Source organism: Gorilla gorilla, chromosome 8, assembly GCF_029281585.2.
Source record: "Gorilla gorilla gorilla isolate KB3781 chromosome 8, NHGRI_mGorGor1-v2.1_pri, whole genome shotgun sequence".
Lineage (NCBI taxonomy): Eukaryota > Metazoa > Chordata > Mammalia > Primates > Hominidae > Gorilla > Gorilla gorilla.
In genome coordinates, this window is record NC_073232.2 from 81247141 (window position 1) to 81266916 (window position 19776).

The 19776-nt window shown below is 41.5% G+C and overlaps 1 protein-coding gene and 1 long non-coding RNA gene across 18 annotated transcripts in view; one reads left to right on the forward strand and one right to left on the reverse strand.

The window, feature by feature from the left end:
• Nucleotides 1–6008, reverse strand: part of LOC101128517 (uncharacterized) — a 30287-nt gene extending 24279 nt beyond the window's left edge. For both annotated transcript variants that reach the window (XR_002007663.3, XR_010135234.1), the window contains exons 1-2: nucleotides 4872–6008; nucleotides 2191–2297 (exon numbers count right to left, since the gene is read on the reverse strand). This is a non-coding gene — a long non-coding RNA (uncharacterized lncRNA). The remainder of the gene's footprint in view (nucleotides 1–2190; nucleotides 2298–4871) is intronic.
• Nucleotides 5995–19776, forward strand: part of ZNF248 (zinc finger protein 248) — a 73165-nt gene continuing 59383 nt past the window's right edge. For 7 of the 16 annotated variants that reach the window (XR_010135227.1, XR_010135228.1, XR_010135226.1 and 4 more), the window contains exons 1-3: nucleotides 6395–6943; nucleotides 7597–7694; nucleotides 7792–7833. Coding sequence is in view for 7 of the 16 variants with exons in the window: in XM_004049278.4 (XP_004049326.2) it covers nucleotides 7819–7833 (15 nt within the window). In the remaining 9 variants the exon portion in view is untranslated. Of the gene's footprint in view, nucleotides 6098–6394; nucleotides 6944–7596; nucleotides 7695–7791; nucleotides 7834–19776 lie in introns of those variants that run through there. The other 9 variants (XR_010135233.1, XR_004071602.3, XM_055353719.2 and 6 more) reach the window with 5 other exon arrangements.

The following is a 19776-nucleotide window of genomic DNA, read 5'->3' on the forward strand; positions in this document are numbered from 1 at the left end:
ACTTTGTAACAGGATAGGCTTTGCTCCAGTTTCTAATAAGATATTCTTCATTACTGTCTGATACCTCAACATAAAGGCCTTTACCATCCATATTTCTAACAGCATTCTGGTCATGAACATTTAAGTAATCTCTAGGAAGACTCAGACTTTCCCTGTATCTATTCTTATATTCTGCACCCTCACCAGAATTACCCTTAATGTTCGTTTCATAGCAATATAGACTTTTCTAACCTCTCTGCCAATTCTTCTGTCTACCCACTACCCACTTCCGAAGCTGCTTCCACATATTTTGGTATTTGTTATAGCAACACCCCACTCTCTAGCACCAAATATTCTGTCTTAGTCCATGTCATACTTCTATAACATAATACCACAGACTTGGTGTATTGCACTGTTCTTGCATTGCAACACATAAATACCTGAGCCTGGATAATTTATAAGAAAAGAGATTTCATTGGCCCACAGTTCTCCAGGCTTTACAGGAAGCATAGTACCTGCATCTGCTTCTAAGGAAACCTCAGGAAACTTACAATCATGGCAGAAGGTGAAGTGGGAATAGGCATGTCACATGGTGAAAGCAGGAGCAAAAAGAGAGAGAGTTGAGGGAGAGGTACCACACACTCTTACACAGCCGGATGTCATGAGAGCTCGCTCATTATTGCAAGAACAGCACCAAACCATGAGAGGTCCACCCCCCATGACCCCAACATATCCCACCAGGACCCACCTCCAACAATGGGGATTATATTTCAATGTGAGATTTGGGTGGGGACAAATATCCAAACTACATCACTGGGTAATTTATAATAAACAGAAATTTATGTGGCTCATGGTTCTGGATACTGGGAAGTCCAAGATCAAGGGGCTGCATCTTGTGAGGGCCTTCTTGCTGCAACATAACATTGCAGAATAAGCACATGGTGAGACAGGAAAGGAGGCTGAACTCATCTTTTTGAAAGGAACCTACTACCAAGTTAAGGGTCTTAATCCAGTCATGAGGGCCCTGCCTCTAATTATCTATAATAGGTCCCATCTCTCAATACTGTTGCATTGGAGATGAAGTTTCCAACACATGAGCTTTGGAGAACACATCCAAACCGTAGCACATAGATCAATGGAATAAATAGAAAGCACAGGAATAAACCCGCACAGATGTGGTCATTTGATTTTTGACACAGGTGCAAAGACAATTCAGTACAGAAAGGATAGTCTTTTTAACAAATGGTACTGGAACATTTAAACATACATATGCAGGCTGGGCGCGGTGGCTCATGCCTGTAATCCCAGCACTTTGGGAGGCCGAGGCAGGCGGATCATGAGGTCAGGGGTTCAAGATAAGCCTGGCCAAAATGGTGAAACCCCGTCTCTACCAAAAATACAAAACTTAGCTGGGTGTGGTGGCATGCGCCTGTAATCCCAGCTACTCCGGAGGCTGAGACAGGAGAATCGCTTAAACCCGGGAGGTGGAGGTTGCAGTGAGCCGAGATCGCACCACTGCACTCCTGGGTGACAAGAGTGAAACTCTGTCTCAGAAAAAAAAAAAAAAAAAAGAAAGAAAGAAAAGAAAAATACACATGCAAAGAAACAAGCAAACAAGAATATTGACTTATATTTCAATGTCGTAAAAAATTATCTCAAAATGGATTATAGGCTTATACATGGATTATACACTTAAAATTCTACAACTTATAGATAAATATGTAGGAGAAAGTCTTTGTGGCCTTGATTAGGCAAAGAGTTTTAAAATTGTATACAAACATCATAATTTATAAAAAAAAATTACTAAATTGGACTTTATTAAAATTGAAACTTCTTGCTCTGTGAGAAGATACTGTGTAGAGAAAAAAAGAGAATGAAGGTTGGGTGCAGTGGCTCACACCTGTAATCCCAGCACTTTGGGAGGCTGAGGCGGGTGGATCACCTGAGGTCAGGAGTTTGAGACCAGCCTGGCCAATATGGTGAAATCCCGTCCCTACTAAAAGTACAAAAATTAGCCGGGCATGGTCGCAGGTGCCTGTAATCCCAGCTACTCACGAGGCTGAGGCAGGAGAACAGCTTGAACCTGGGAGGCGGAGATTTGCAGTAGGCCGAGATTGCGCCACTGCACTCTAGCCTGGGTGATGACAGTGAGATTCTGTCTCAACAACAACAACAATGACAACAAAATGCAACCATTTGTCTTTTACCTACCTTTGACCTGGAAGCACCCTCCCTGCTTTCAGTTGTCCCGCTTTTGCCGCCTTTTTGGACGGAACCAATGTTCATTTTACATATGTTGATTGATGTCTCATGTTTCCCTGAAATGTATAAAACCAAGCTGTGCTCCAACCATCTTGGGCACATGTCAGGACCTTCTGAGGCTGTGTCACAGGCCTGCATCCTCAACCTTGGCAAAACAAACTTTCTTTTTTAAGACAGAGTGTCTGGCTGGTCTTGAACTCCTGACCTCATGATCCACCCACCTTGGCTTCCCAAAGTGCTGGGATTACAGGGGTGAGCCACAGCGCCCGGCTGCAAAACAAACTTTCTAATAACTGAGACCTGTCTCAAGTTTTCAGAGTTCACACAAGAAATCACCATTTGGAACACCATAGTAGTAACGGTTGCAGCCAAGATCCACCAATGATAACTAAAATCAGTGGAAAAGTAGAAATAGGGTATTTGCATAGTCTCAAAGAATCTCTCCCTGAATTTACTAATCAGTGTGGTAATTTAAAAATATAACCACACATTTAAAATGGAGCTTATTTCCTTTCCCCTTGAGTGTGGGCTGGACATGTAGACCCACTTCTATATATAGACTGGAAAGGGAAAAATAGGGAGAAACCTATCAGACACCACCTTAACCAAGTGTTAAAAGACAAATTTTAGAAAATTAAGTTTAGCCAAGTTCATTTCAGCAAAGAAAGATTCTTGAATCAGACAATACTCAGAACTAGAAGAGGTTCAGAGAATTCTATAAAGTGGGCAGGGAGTATTTATAGACAGAAAACAGAAGTGCTCTACAGAAACAGCTTGACTGGTTACAGCTCAACTTTGGCCTTATTTGGAAATGGTCTGATTAGCTGGCAGCCTGTAACTGGCTTTAGCTCAGCTTCTGTAACTGGCTGACTCAGCCAGCTATAAAAGTTTAACAAGCTATGCTTTGTTTGTTTACATACCAAGGTAGGTTGCAGTCCTTACATCGGCCCTAAAGGTAGGGAGGCAGCCTCAGGACAAATTTAAGTTAATTTAATACATGTAATCATGGTCAATTAACCAGTAAAAAGTCATGTTGATACCATGCCATCTGATATCACACTATGAGATAGCCACAACCTGTTTGTGGGGTGCTTCCTAAAAACTCACAACCTCAGTCTAATCAGGAGAATGTTACCATGTGGGTTCTTCTTGGCTGCTGCCTAGAAAAAAGCCAATAAACTGAGAACGACAGGATTGCAGCAGAAAAAGAATTTAATAATTGCAGGGTGGCCAAGCAAGTATGAGAGATAATTCTCAAATCTGCCTTCCTGAGAATTTGGAGGCTACAGTCTTTCAAAGATGAAAAACTTTGAACCTCTCTAGCCTCCTGCCCATCAGGAGGCTAGAGAATGGGGAATGGTGATTGGCTGGGTCAGGGATGAAATCATAGGGGTGTTGAAACTGTCTTCTTGTGTTGAATCGGTTCTTGAAGGGGGTCACGGGATCAACTGAGTCCATGTTTTGCTATGGGTTACTGGTCCCAGTGGCACCAGTTGGTCCATCAGAATGTAAAGTCTGAAAAATAACTCAAACACTAGTTTTAGGTTTTACAGTAGTGACATTATCTGTAGTGACAATTGGAGATGTTATAAATCTTGTGACCACTGGCTATGTGACTCTGGAGTAGTAAGCAGTTACAAAAAGGCAGGTTATAAAAGCAAAAACTGGTTAGAGTTTATGCCTCCATCTCACAGAATTCAGGTTCCTACCAAAATTCTAAACTTGTGGACTTCCACTAGTTTTACAAAGATGGTTTTTGTCCCCAAACAAGGAGGGCGTTAGTTTCAGGAAGGGATCATTATCGTTCTTGTTTTAAAGTTAAACTATAGGCTGGGTGTGGTGGCTCATGACTGTAATCCCAGCACTTTGGGAAGCCAAGGTGGGAAGACTGAAGTCAAGAGAGCGTGCTTTCATCTTCATAGCAAGGTCATGAAAGACAAGGTAGGAGCAAGAAACTATTACAAACTGGCCAAGGCTAAGACATGACAAGTAAATGTACTGTGATACTGAGAGAAAGGACTAGCTGGATTTCCTAGGCCGACTAAGAATCCCTAAGCCTAGCTGAGAAGGTGACTGCATCCACATTTAAACATGGGGCTTGCACTTAGCTCACACCCGACCAATCAGGTAGTAAAGAGAACTCACTAAAATGCTAATTAGGCAAAAACAGTAGGTAAAGAAATAGCCAATCATCTATTGCCTAAGAGCACAGCGGGAGGGACAATGATCGGGATAGAAACCCAGGCATTGGAGCAGGCAACAGCTACCCACTTTGGGTCCCCTCCCTTTGCATGGGAGCTGTGTTTTCATTCTATTAAATCTTGCAACTGCACTCTCTTCTGGTCCGTGTTTGTTACGGCTTGAGCTGAGCTTTCTCTCGCCGTCCACCGCTGCTGTTTGCGGCCTTCCCAGACCCGCCGCTGACTTCCATCCCTCCGGATCTGGCAGGGTGTCCGCTGTGCTCCTGATCCAGCGAGGTGCCCATTGCTGCTCCCAAGTTGGGCTAAAGGCTTGCCATTGTTCCTGCACAGCTAAGTCCCGGGTTGGTCCTAATCGAGCTGAACACTAGTCACTGGGTTCCACAGTTCTCTTCCGTGACCCACGGCTTCTAATTAAACTATAACACTCACCACATAGCCCAAAATGCCATTCCTTGTAATCCATGAGGCCAAGAACCCCAGGTCAGAGAACATGAGGCTTGCCCCCATCTCGGAAGCGGCCCACCACCATCTTGGGAGCTCTGGGAGCAAGGACCCCCGGTGACAATATCCTTGATTGGTTGCTGGAACAGAAAAAGGGCATTAGTGGAAGAACTGCTTAAGTCTGAATAAACTCTGCAGTTTAGTTAATAGTACTTGTACCCATGTTATTTTCTTAATTTTGATAAATATACCATGGTCATGTAAAATACTAACACTAGTGGAATCTGGGTGAAAGGCATATAGGAACTATTTTGTAACTCTTCTGTAAATCTGAAATTATGAGCAAATGAAAAGTTTAAAAAAGTGGACAATGACCTAGGAGTTGATTTTTTAAATGAAAAGTTGTAACACACGCACATGCTCATAGTGTGCTGAAAATGCCAGATGTGCACGTAAAAGAATGTACGTGTAGTGTAGTTCTGGGTAAAGTATGGTTGGTTTTGGGAAATGAGTGCGTGCTTTCTTCTTCAAATTTGTTACTCAAACGGCTTTTTTTTTTTTTAAACATATAAACAATTTTATGTTTGGGTCTTGAACTGCTAGCTTCTGTTTTTCCTTATTCCAGAGAATAACCATACTGGTCACAGATGTTAGTTTTCTCTTCCAGTCTTTCAGTTAAACGTTACCATGCATGTTCGTGAATGAATTCAAGCACACCTTTCCTTCTCTTGGCTTGTGTCTAAAAGGCACATTGATTTGATCCACAACCTCTGGGGACACTGACAGAATCCTGGTTCCAAGCAGGAGTGGGTAACTGAGACAGTAATCTCTCAACCCACTATACAAGGCTGTTTTGCAGGAGAACCTTATGATGACCAGCATGATATATAATTGTGAGAAATATACTGAACAATTTATGTGTCAGACACCGGTTTAAGTGCTTTTACAACGTAAGCGCCTCCAATTCTCATAAAACCCCTGCTAGCTAGGCACTATCAGCCTCATTTTACAACTGAGGGGTGCGGCCAGAGCAGACAGGCACCGTCTAGCGCCTCTTCCAAGCCCCGCATCGCATCCACCAGCCTAACTCGGGCGCTCGGCCTCTCCCTCTGCGCATGTGCATCCCCGCCTCCCGCTCCAGGCGAGTCCTTCCCTGGACTCCAGTCCCTTGCGGGAAACAATCCCTCGCCTCCGGAGGCGGCGAGGAGCGGCGGGTGAGCCCCGGAGCACTGGGCGAGGGCCAGGGGGTCCCCGCGCTGCCCCGAAGGCGGGCGGGCGGCGGCTAGACCTCGGCGGTGGGGAGGGACCCCTGGCGCCTGCGGCGTTGAAGGGACGGTGGGACGAGGGCGTCTCTGTCAGAAGGGGATGAGGTCTGGCGTGGGAACGCGAGTTCCGGGGCTCCCGGGGGTCCGTATGCGTCCAGTCCCTGCGCCTGGCGCTCAGCGAAGTCCTGTAGCAGGGGGTAGGCAATGCGCACTGGCCCGAAGGGGAGGGAACAGGCTGCGGGGAGGGGACAGCACGCGCGTGCGTAGCGTGTGACGTTTGTCGTGCGCGTGCGCATGGCGTTTGATGTGTGCGTGTGCGTGTGCGCTTTTTGTGCCCTGGGCCCGCGGGGAGGAGGCGGGGCTGCGGGGGTGAGCGACTGCGCCAGGTCCGCGACAAATGAATTAGACACAATTATCCACGGGAGACTCGGTTTTCCTCTCTGTAAATTACGGATATTAGGAATACTTGCCGCCTGGGGTTGTTTTGAGCACTTTCATTGTTTAGGTGCTGTATTTATTGGGTGTGCGTTCCCTGGGAGAGCCCGAGGGAGACGGCTCCTGCACCGGCCCCTGCACCGGCCCCAAGGGCCTCTCTGCCCGTGGAGTGCAGGAGCGAAGGGGCTGGCCTAGCTGACCACCAGGGCCCCTTCTGGTTCTGACCGCCCTCCTATCCCAAGTAATTATTTACACGTTTCGCGTTCGCTTATGTATTATGTGTAATCATGGCACAGTATCCTGAAGCCGTCGGAGTCTGTATGCTGGTGCAAGGTCTGGGACAAATTTAAGAAGAGAGAGGTGAGCTGGAGCTGAGGGGTGGGCGCGCAGGCTAACAGGAACGTCACCTCTGGAGAGTCTGAGGGCAGGGACGGGTGAAAGGCTCACGGCCACAGCGAAAGAAATGCTGTTATCACCCCTCCGCGAACACCCGGCACATCCAGATGAGCTGCTGAGCTTCCTCCTCTCTTGGCCTGATATCCCCCCGGATGGTAGTGCAGGCAGGTCATACTTGGGTTATCTGTTTTGACCTTATTTGAAAGATGGAAAAACAAAATTGAGTTTGAGGAGGTGAGTAGTTCAGATCTTGTCATTCGTTAGAGGCAGAACTGAGATTAGAAGTCAAGTCTGCAGTTTCCCGAGCCACTGCTGCCCATTTTGTTACTCTATATCACAGTTTCTCATTAAAAGATCCTTTTGAGGAGTTGTTAGCAAGTTAGAACAAACATTTTTAAACTTGCGTTTAACATCCTATCCCTTTTTTTTAGAGGTCTTTTGCATTATCTAACCTCAGGGCATTAATGGTGTTAACAGGTAAATAGATAAACAATATGGCCTGAGTTTTTTTTTTTTCCCTGCAAGGAATTTTGACAAACCCATAGTGTTTCTTCCTTTAGATTACTGTTAACTTGTTAAACTCATCTTTTCATGTTTTTAATTTTTCTGTGTCACAGAACCTAAATTGGTAATAAATCAATAAGAAATATTTACATTCACTCAGTGAAAAGTGTCATGTCTGAGCTCAGCATATATCGGAGCCACACATGGACACGTAAGTATCTTGTGTGTGGACCTGTATAGGCAGGTGAATCTCCGAACTGCAAGGCCGGCGAAGGCTCTCCTGACATTCTTCCTTTCTAATCCTTCAGCTCTCCCTCCTCCACTAAGAGCGGAAAATGAACAAATCCCAGGTGAGATTCTTGTTTCTTTATTCCCAGTTTGTTTTAAAATGGATTTCTGAAGTTTATAAGGGTTTATGTTTTGAAAATGGAAAAATAGAAATAGGCAAAAATTGACATTAAGGGAAATAAAACTGAAGTAGCAAATCCAAAATAGTGCAGTTGGCAAATTAGATGCAGGATTTTTAATTTTGCAGAATTATCCAAGTTATTGTAATGTTATCTCTAATTGTTCTAATAACAATTCTGAAATAAATGCAGTAAATTGTCTATAAGTATTTCTTTGTAGAAACAAAGAACACAGTTACAGAGCAGAACTCAGTGCATATGCTTTTCAGGAGACCAAATGCTGAGGTTTGATGGTCCTGTTTGATCCAGGAATAAAACCTTGACGATGTGGAGGAATGGAGGGGCTGCATGTCCTCAAAACAGTTTTCCCTAACTGTTTGTGTCAGCTCGTTCTTATTTCTAGGTTGAATCACTGGCAGTTCCGACTTGTTTCTGTGTTTCTCGTTTATGTTTCAATCTGATGAATGCAACCTTATTCCCTCACCTAAACTCACCTGAATCAGTTCTGGCAAAGGCCACCAAATCATAGTCAAGGCTAGTGCATGTTTTTGCCTTTGCATTACTTGCCTGGTCTGCTGCATATGTTGTTAACCATGGTCTTTGTTTGGAGAGTCTCCTCTGTTGGTGTCTGTAATGCTACCCTCTGAGCTGTCCTTTCCTAACTTGGATTCCCTCCCTAGTCCTCATGAAGGCATCTTTTCTTTTTGCTCCAGGCATTATGCGTGCGTTTCCATCCTTAGCCTACTTAGGTTCTTCTCGGTCTGTTTTTCCTGACTGGTTTCATTTTTTTTTTCCTTAATAAAGTGCTTTTGAATTAATAATACATTAATGTAATAATACATTACTTTTACTTTTTTAAAAGTATAATGATAACAAAAGATGTACATATATATTCACACTCCCTTCCTCTGTTCATGCAGTTTCTCTAGGTAGGGTGACATTTAATCATTCAAACCGAGACATTTTCACTGAGAGTGAAAGAGGTTCTATAAATAATTATGCTGAGACAACTGGCATATATTGGGACAGTCCCAGACATACTGGAATGTATGGTCAACCTACCAAAGATGTCTATTTTTTTTCTAGTTTTTGGTTTACTTTGCCAGTGTTTCTTTATCCAGTTTAAAGAAAATATGTATGTATATTCTTATTTGCTTCCTCAGTTTACTTAAAAAGGAATCTGTTATCTCTAGGGCTTATCAAACTTATATGTGATTGTGCATTCCGGCATCTTTTTAACATGCAGGTTCTGATTTAGTAGCTGTGGATGGGGTCCTTTATTCTGAAGTTCTGATAAACCTCCAGCTTAAGCTGATTCTGATGGTTGATTTACACACTATTTTCCATTATTCCTTTTTCACTTAACAGCATACAGATGTTTCTCTGACAGAACATGAATAGCATTTTCTCTCTTTGTCACAATTGCATAGTAATTCAAGTCCATAGTTTATTAAACTACTTCCAGCTGTTTGCTATGACAAACCATGTGGTAATGAATAACCTTGTAATTTATAATTTTCTGTGTATATGTTTATATATTAGATGAATTCCCAGAACTTGATCAGCTTAGTGGGAATGCCTGTCCTAGAGATAGTATTATTTTGTTTTCCCATTGGCAATGCATGGGAATGCTTATTTCTTCACAGCTCCTCCCATAGAATATGTGGTTCAACTTTTGGATTTGGGGCAACTGATAGGTAAAAAGTGGTATTTCATATAGTTTGCATCTGCGATTTTCTTCACTGAGTGAGGTTGAATACCTTTTCGTGTGTCTAAGGGTGTCTTATATTTATTTTTCTATGAACTTAACTGTTAGTATCTTTTGCCTATTTTTCTTTTGGGTTTTCTGGTCTTTTTTCCCCCCAGTGTCTTTTACCCCTGTGGATTATATGAGTTGCAAGCCATTATTTTTTGGTATATCATTTGTCTTTTGATAATTGTTCATGGTGTTTTTCCCTATGCAGAAATATTTGGTTATTTTTGTTGTCCAGTTTATTAATCTTTTCCTTATGGTTTTGGACTGATAGCATTTGGAGACATAGTTAGAAAGTCCTTCCCACTTGATTATAAAGAATCTGCCCATGTATTCTAATACTTTTATGCATTTTATGTTTAAATCTTTAATCCATTTGGAGTTTACTTGTATGTAGAAACTTAATTAAATTACCACAGTATCATTCCATTTACTCCACCCCCCGATGTGTGCTGTTGTTTTGATGCTTTCTTCTCCTTGTGTTCTGAACCCCACAAGGTATCTTTAGTATTACGACTTTAGAGAGTGGGTAGGCTTTCGTATTTACTGAAATAATTGCCCTTTACTGTGCTTTTTCTTCCCTTTTGCAATATCATGCTTCATCTACAGTTATTTGCCTTTACCCCAAAGAAGTTTTATTGTTTCTTGTGCAGATCTTTTGGTGACAGATTCATCATTTTTTTTTTGTTTAAAGATGTCTGTATTTCTTCATTTTGAAGGATATTTTCACTAAAGACAGAATTCTGGAGTGAGAGCTTTTTTTTTCTTTTCTTTTTAGCACTTTAAAAATACCATTCCGGTGGCCGGGCACCGTGGCTCCTGCCTGTAATCCCAGCACTTTGGGAGGCCGAGGTGGGTGGATTACCTGAGGTCGGGAGTTCGCGACCAGCCTGACCAACATGGAGAAACCCCGTCTCTACTAAAAATACAAAAAAATTAGCCGGGCATGGTGGCGGGCGCCTGTAGTCCCAGCTACTCGGGAGGCTGAGGCAGGAGAATGGAGTGAACCTGGGAGGAAGAGCTTGCAGTGAGCGGAGATTGCGCCACCACATTCCAGCCTGGGCGACAGAGCGAGACTCCGTCTCAAAAAGAAAAGAAAACAAAAAACCATTCCGATGACTTCTGGATTGTTGTTGTTTTTGTCTTAAATCATCCTCCCCCTTGAAGGCAATTGATCTTTTTTCCTCTGGTTGGTTATGAGATTTTCTCTTTTCTTTTGGTTTTCAGCAATTGTTACTTAATATAACTTGGTTTGGTTTTCTCTATATTTATCCTGTAGTATTTTGGCAGGGGTTGATTCTGAGGTATGATATCTTTGTCAGTTTAAACATTCTCAGCCTTGGCCTGGCACGGTGGCTCACGCCTGTAATCCCAGCACTTTGGGAGGCCAAGGCGGGCAGATCACGAGGTCAAGAGATCGAGGGTGAAACCCTGTTTCTAGTATAAAGTACAAAAGTTAGCTGGGTGTGGCGGCGCACATCTGTAGTCCCAGCTACTCGGGAGGCTGAGGCAGGAGAATCGCTTGAACCCAGGAGGCAGAGGTTGCAGTGAGCCGAGATCACGCAACTGCACTCCAGCCTGGCAACAGAACGAGACTCCATCTAAAAAAAAAAAATTATCTGCCTTTTTTTTTCATCAAATATTCTCTACTTTCCTTTTGGTACTGCAGTTACACCTATTAGATCTCTCAGTTCTCTAAATTAAATAAAAACACAAAATGTGTGTACTGTTTCTATATGAAATATATAATTACATATATAAATACATATATTACATATATAAACATATATTTTATATATATAACATATATAAATATATATTATATCTATATATCTATATCTATATCTATATATAGAGAGAGATAGGGTCTTATTCTGTCACCCAGGCTGGAGTGCAGTGACAAATTAGATTCGTTTATCCACTACAGAATAGCTGAATTACCATGAAGGTCTCTCCTGTTGCCCTTTTTATAGCCACACCTACCTCCATCCTGGCCCTGTCATTCCCCAACCCCAGCCAACCCCTACTCCTCCCTAAATTAATCAGCAACCTACTAATCTGTTTCTGTCCTTTCGAGAATGCTACAGAAAAGGAAACATACAACATTAACCTCTTGGGGTTAGTTTTTTTCACTCAGTACAATTCCCTGGTGATTCATCCAGGTTGTATGTGTGTCAACGGTTCATTCCTTTTTGTTAGTAAGTAGTGGTCCATGGTATGGATATATCACTTTTTTTTTTTTTTTTTTTGAGGTGGAGTTTCACTCTTGTTACCCAGGCTGGAGTGCAATGGCAAGATCTCGGCTCACTGCAATCTCCGCCTCCCGAGTTCAAGTGATTCTCCTGCCTCAGACTCCCGAGTAGCTGGGATTACAGGCATGCACCACCACCCCCGGCTAATTTTGTATTTTTAGTAGAGACAGGGTTTCTCCATGTTGGTCAGGCTGGTCTCAAACTCCCAACCTCAGATGATCCACCCACCTCAGCCTCCCAGAGTGCTGGGAATACAGACGTGAGCCACCGCGCCCGGCTGGATATATCACAGTTTAATCATCCACCTGTTGAAGGACGTCTGGGTTAATTTCCAATTTTGGGCTATGAAAAATAAAACTGCTGTGAACATGCCATTTTATATTTCCGCTAGCCACTGTACGCATGATCCAGTTTCTCTCTATCCTTGCCATCACTTAGTGTTAGCACTGGTTTTTTTTTGGTCATTCTGATGGGTATATAGTGATTTTTTTTTTGTTATTTATTTGTATGCAAATCTTTTCATGTATACTTTCTGCCTGTATATTCTCTTCATTGAAATAGTCCTTCGTGTCTTAGAACTGTACTGGAAGAATGGTAATTTTTTTTTTCTTGAACACCTGTAACAAGAGATAGATTAAGAAGAGAAAAGCAAGTTTATTAACAAGTATGTTTCATACATACATGGGGGACACCCAGAGAATGAGTGTTTCACAAAGAGGTGGCTTTGAATTCCAGCTTATATGGCATCTTCATCAAAGAACAGGAAATTTTTAGAGAAACGTTAAGACAAAGGAAAGGGGCTTGGAATCTCTAAGGCTGGCAACTTGGGGGAAAGCAAATAAATGGCCGATACAGGCTAGTTTGTGAAGCTAGTTAATGTAGATTCCCCTGGTACCATCTCTAGGACCATCAGTTCTCAAGTTGTCTTCAGTTGTTAACCTTTGTTCTCCTTGATAGATGGGGAGGCAAGGATACCTTTTGTCTTCGTAAATCCATGTCCTGCTTTTAGGCAGATAGAGACAGGACAGCTTTCTTGTGTCTACTTCTTGCCTTCAGCTCAACAATTCTTCATATTTTGGGGTGGCATATTTCTGGTCTCCCACATTACTATTTTCGAATTGGATTTTTTTTAATGTATTGAGTTTTAGTAGTTTTTTAAATTTTCTAGATAGTAATCCTTTGTCAGATATGTGGTTTGCAGATATTTTCTCCTTGTTGGTAGCTTATCTTTTCAGGGTGTTTCACAGAGCAAAAGTTTTTCACTTTGATAAAGTCCAGTTTGTCAATATTTTGTTACGGATGATGCTTTTGTTATCAAGTCTTAAGAACTCTTGCCTAGCCCTAGGCAAAGATTTTCTCTTTTTTTTTTTGTCTAATAATTATATAGTTTTATATGTTATATTTAAGTACTTCATCTATTTAGAGTTAATTTTTGTGTAAGGTATGAGGTTTAGATTGAGGCTCAGTTTTTGCCTATGGATGTACAATTGCTTGCAGCACCATTTGTTAAAAATTTTTTTTCAACAAATTTGTAAAAATTTTACTGAACTCCTTTTGTACCTTTGTCAGAAATCACTTAAGTATATTTGTGTAGGCCTATTTCTGGGTTATCTTCTATGTTCCATTGGTGTATGTGTCTGTGCCTCTGCTAATACCATGCTATCTTGATGACTGTAACCATATAGTAAGGTTTAATATTGAACACAGTGATTCCTTTTACTTTATTCTTCTTCATAGTTGCTTTAGCTATTCTTAGCACCTATGCCTTTTATATAAGTTTTAGAATAAGCTTGTCTGTGCTTATAAAAATCCTTGTTGGGAGTTTGATAGGAATTTCATCAAGATACTGATTTTAAGGGTAAGTTTTTTTTGACTGACTGCTATTTTTTCAGCAAATATCTTTCCTTTCCCTCAAGTTAGCATTTTTTTATCTTTCTTAATCTAGTCATTCATTCATTTAGCAACTATTTATGACTGTTCTGTATTACTAAATCTTGTTGAATTGCAAACGCTGTTCAAAGAGAGTTGGTATAGTTTAAATTGCTCACTTGTAATGTGACAGCTATTTAGTATACAAGGAGCTTTAGGCTCCCTTAGCTGGGCATTTGGGGTAGAGGAAAACAAGCCTGAGGTGCTTTGTTAGCCATTTTTTTTTTTTAAGACAGAGTCTCTTACTCTGTCACCCAGGCTGGAGTGCGGTGGTGTGATCTCAGCTCATTGCAACCTCTGCCCCCCGGGTTCAAGCAATTCTCCTGCCTCAGCCTCCAGAGTAGCTGGGATTACAGGCACCTGCCACCATGCCTGACTAATTTTTGTATTTTTAATAGAGACGGGGTTTCACCATCTTGGCCAGGCTGGTCTTGAACTCCTGACCTTGTGATCCACATGCCTTGGCCTTCCAAAGTGTTGGGATTACAGGTGTGAACCACTGCATCCGGCCCCCTGAACTTCTTTATATTTATTTTTATTTCTCTTTTGTACTATCTTCCATGTTCATTCTGTTTCTAAAACATCTTTAAGGGTTCTTTGAAAAAAATTTTTTTTTTGAGACAGAGTCTCATTCTGTTGCCCAGGCTGGAGTGCAGTGGTGTGCTCTCCGTTCATTGCAAGCTCCGCCTCCCGGGTTCACGCCATTCTTCTGCCTCAGCCTCCTGAGTACCTGGGACTACAGGCGCCCTCCACCACACCCGTCTAATTTTTTTTTGTATTTTTAGTAGAAATGGGGTTTCACCTTGTTAGCCAGGCTGGCCTTGAACTCCTGACTTCAGGTGATCCGCTCACCTTGGCCTCCCAAAGTGCTGGGATTACAAGGCGTGAGCCACTGTGCCCGGCCGTTTCTTTGAAATATTTAAAAAATTTTTCACCATTTGTGAAAATCTTACAATTTAACCATGTTTTTAAATTTCTTTCCTTTTTTTTTTTTCTTTAAAGACAGGATCTCACTCTGTTACCCAGGCTGGAATACAGTGGTGTAGTAGTCAGTAGTCATAGCTGACTGCAGCTTCAAATTCCTGTGCTCAGGTGATCCGCCTTAGTCTTTCAAAGTGCTGGGATTATAGGTGTGAGCCACCATGTCTGGCCTGTTGTTAATTTCTTACTGATCTTTCTTTCTCCCTGAAGGCTTATCATGGCAGTGTGTTCTTGGTTTATGGAACGAATAGTTTTAAAAATCTGTTTGAAGATATTAGGATTAATTTTCCATTTCTATTTCTTATATTGATTTGGTTTCTTAGCATTCATTTCTAGTCATCTTGGTGAGTATGCTTTATGCTGTTGCTTTTCCTCAAATATCTAGTAAATCTTTATTTTCCATTCATATTTAAAAGTGAAGAACTAGTTTGATCAGCACAGGTAGCTAATGTGAATTCACTCAGCTGTTGAGAAATGTGTCCTCTATTACTGTCTCCCACAATGGAAAGGCCAATTCAAGGATTGTAGATGAATTGGCAAGGAAATATAATAGGTAAGAAATCCAGAAGGTTTCCTGCCAGAACCTAGAACATCTCCAAGCTGGTGGCTGTGCTTGAAATGGACTTCATGCCTCTGACTTCTGTTTGATCTTACCATTCCGTATCTTTCAGAAATTACTCAAAATGTTTCTTCTGCTGAGGGGCTCCTTCCCAGGAGTATTCTTTTTTTTTTGAGACGGAGTCTGTGTGGCCCTGTCACCCAGGCTGGAGTGCAGTGGTGTGATCTTGGCTCACTGCAACCTCTGCTTCCCGGGTTCAAGCGATTCTCCTGCCTCAGCCTCCCGAGTAGTTGGGATTACAGGCACTGGCCACCATGAATGGCTAATTTTTGTGTTTTTAGTAGAGACGGGGTTTCCCCATGTTGCCAGGCTGGTCTCGAACTCCTGAGCTCAGGCGATCTGTCCATCTCAGCCTCTCAAAGTGCTCAGATTATAGGCATGAGCCACTGTGCCTGGCTGTATTCTGTTTTTCTTTTTTCTTTGGAGAGGGAATATCGTTCTGTTGCCCAGGCTGGATGTAGTGCAGTGGCGTGATGTTGACTCACTGCAACTTCCTCCTCCTGGGTTCAAGCGATTCTCCTGCCTCAGCCTCCCGAGTAGCTGGGACTGCAGGTGTGTGCCACTATGCGCAGCTAATTTTTTTTTGTATTTTAGTAGAGATGGGTTTTAACACATTGGCTAGGCTGGTCTCAAACTCCTGACCTCAGGTGATTCACCCACCTTGGCCTCCCAAAGTGCTGGGATTACAGGCGTGAGCCACTGTGCCCTGCCTCTTTTATGTTTCTTCACTGATATTTTTGGAGTTAGGATAGATGAATATCTATTTCAGGCTAGAAATACCCATTCTTCTTTTAGCTTTTTATTTTGGAAAATTGCAAACTTACACAAAAGTGAGAAAGTAATATATTAACCCCCATGTACCTACCCATTCTCAGCTTCCCCAGTTATCAGCTCAGAGCTGTCTCACTTTTACTTTCACCCATTCCTGCTGAGATTATTTTGAATCAAATTCAAGATAATTTTTTTTGTAAACATATCAGTAAGTATCTCTGAAAGTTGAGGCCTTTTTCTTAACTTTTAATATGAAAATTTTCAAACAAAATAAACACTTGTATAATTTTTACCTAGATTCAGCAGTTAACATTTTTGCCTTATTTGCTTTATCTCTCCTCTGTATATACATTTTATTCAGAAATATGTTTGAAAATAAGTTACCCACAGTATAACACTTTACCCCTAAATAACTTGGTATGAATTTCTTCAGCATAAGGACATTTACTTACCTAACCACAATACAATTATCATGCTAAGAAAATGAGCAGTAATCCACACTGTTACCTAAATCCGTTGTACTTTAAAGTTTCCCAAAATGAGACAGTGTTTTAAAATAAGAAATAACTAGGATATTAGTGGAGGAGGTTGTGGTGAGGAACCATAGCCACAAAATATGTACGTGTATATAGTAATCTTGTGGCTGAGATTGAGCCACTGTACTCCAGCCTGGGTGACAGAGGGAGACTCTGTCTCAAAAAATAAATAAATAAATAAAAATAAAAATAAAAAGTTAGCTGGGCATGGTGGCTCACACCCAGCTACTCAGGAGGCTGAGGTGGGAGGATCAGTTGATCCCAGGAAGTGGAGGTTGCAGTGAGATGAGATTGTGCCACTGCACTCCAGCTTGGGCCACAGAGTGAGTCCCTGTCTCAAACAACAGCAGCAACAACAACAAAACACCACAATACAGTTACCACACAAAATTTGAAAATTTCTTAATGTATAATTGGTGTTTTCCAGTTTTTGCATTTTTTTACATTTGTTAAATCAGAATTCAAATATGGTTGAAATGTCTTTTATCTTTAAGACTTTGTGAGTTGTATGTTTCTTCTCCATATCTTTATTTACTGCAGTGTATTTGTTGAAGATTTTCCTTGTTGTGTCACTGTGGTTATGTTTAATGTGTTTCTGTGATCCCTGTATTTTCTCTAAGTAGTTGAACTTAATCCTGATTGATGCTTATGTTTTGCTAAGAATTTATCATAGATTGTGTTGTGTACTTCCATCAGGGCCACGTAACATCTTATTGTCCTCTCGGTTTGTTGTTGTTTGTTTTCTTAAGTTAGGATCTTGCTGTGTGCCCTAGGTTGGAGTGCATTGGCTCAGTCATGGCTCACTCCAGCCTTGAATTCCTGGGCTCAAGTGATCCTCCTGCCTTAGCCTACTGAGTAATTGGAACTACAGGTGCATGCCACTATACCTGTCCAATTAAAAAAATATTTTTTTGTAGAGACAGGGTCCTGCCACCAGGTCCTGTTGACCAAGCCAGTCTCGAACTCCTTGCCCCAGGCAATACTCCCATTTTGGCCTCCCAAAGTGCTGGGATTGCAGGAATGAGCCACCGCACCTGGCTTCATTGTCTTTTTGTAATGTTTGAAAGTCATTGATTATTGTCTAAATTTAGTAATTCATTAAAGATTGCAAAATGGTGAAATTCGAATTCTATAATTCCTCTTTCTGTTACCAAACCAAACTTGGGTCCTCTCACCAAGCACACAGAAAAAGCTAAAACTGACATTGGGATTTGCAGCAAGAGAAATGGAGGCATTTATTGCAGGGCATTGGGCAAGGGGAATTAGGTGGTTAACGCCTAAGACCTGTGATCCCTGATGGCTTATAAGCAAGGGTTTTTAAAGGTGATGGTACATTTCAGGAAAGCAGAAGTTACAGGCAAAAATCATACATCAGTACATGAAGGTTATACATTGATTTCGCCAGCTGCCCAAGGTTTATACCAGTTTACTTTGCCAGCAGCAGTGCATGCATGTTCTTATTCCACACATTCATCCTGAGACTTGGTATTTTATTTTTTATTTTTGCTCTTCTGTTGGGTGTGTTGTGGTACTCTTTTGTGGTTATCCTAGAAGTTACAGGGAGCATTTTTGACATATTACAATGAAATACAAACTATTCATTTGTACTACCTAAACCTGTAACTTTGAAACATGTTGACTCCATTTATCCCCCTTCATTTCTAGGCTTTTCACTCCTTCCTGCCTTTTCATAGTTCTATTTTGGGTCATTTTTCCTTTTCATGAAAATTCCCTTTGATGTTTCTTATAACGCATATCTGTTGTTTGTCATTACTCTGTTTATGATTTCCAAAATCTTAAACTTTTATTTTTGCTGTATATAGAATTCTACCTTTGAGTTTTTGTTTTTTTCTTTTACTTTAAAGTTGTCTTTTCATAATGTTTTGGGTTTTTATATGGCTGCTTTTAAAGTTCTGTTTTGATTTTGTTTTAGCTTTTGTTTATTCTTATTTAAGATCCACTGAACTCTGTGAATGTGACTTAATTTTTTTCATGAGTTTTTTTTTTTTTTAAATCCATTCTGCCAATCTCTGCCTTTTTGTTGGAAGAATTTAACCTATTTAGAATTAAAGTTGGCCGAGCATGGTGGCTCTTGCCTGTAATCCCAGCACTTTGGAAGGCTAAGGCAGGTGAATCGCTTGAGTCCAGGAGTTCGAGACCAGCCTGACATGGCAAAACCCTGTCTCTACAAAAAATACAAAAATTAGCCCAGTGTGGTGGCACGTGCCTGGAGTCCCAGCTCCTCAGGAAGTTCAGGTGGAAGGATCGCTTGAGCCAGCCTCTGGGAGGCAGAGGTTGCAGTGAGCCTAGTTGGAGCCATTGAACTCCTGCCTGAACCACAGAGTGAGACCCCCATCTCCAAAAAAACAAGAAAGAAAGAGAGAGAAGGAGGGAAGGAGAAGGAAGGAAAGGGGAAAGGGGGAAGGGAAAGGGAAAGGGGAGGGAGAGGGAAGGGGAAAAGGGGAGGGGAAGGGAGAAGGAAGGGGAAAGGAAAGGGGAAGGGAAGAAGGAAGGGGGGAGGGAAGGGGGAGGGAAGGGGAAGGGGAGAGGGAAGGGAAGGGAAAAGAAAAGGAAAGGAAGGAAATAGTTAAAGTCGTTTCTAAGAAGGAAGGACTGACTTCTGCCAGTTGCTGTTTTTTTTTCTGTCTTTTGAATTGTTTGTTCATTTCTTTCACTGCTCTGTTTAGCTGATTTTTTGTAGCATATTTTGACTTACTTCCCATTTCCTTTCCTGTATTTTTTAAGATATTTTGTTGGTGTTTACCATGGAGATTAACAATGAACATTCCACATTTATAACAATCTAGTTTAAATACCAGTTTTGTCTCAGTATCATACAAAAACTCTGCTCCTATACAGCTGCCTTCTCCCTACGTTGTTGTTGCTACAGATTACATCTTTATACATTGTGCACTGAATGACATAGATTTATAATTACTGTGTATGCATTTTCCTAAACTCCTTTAGGAAATAAAGATTGGAGTTACAAACTACAAATTGGAGTTACAAAATACAAAATGCTGGCTTTTGTACTTACTTTTTTTT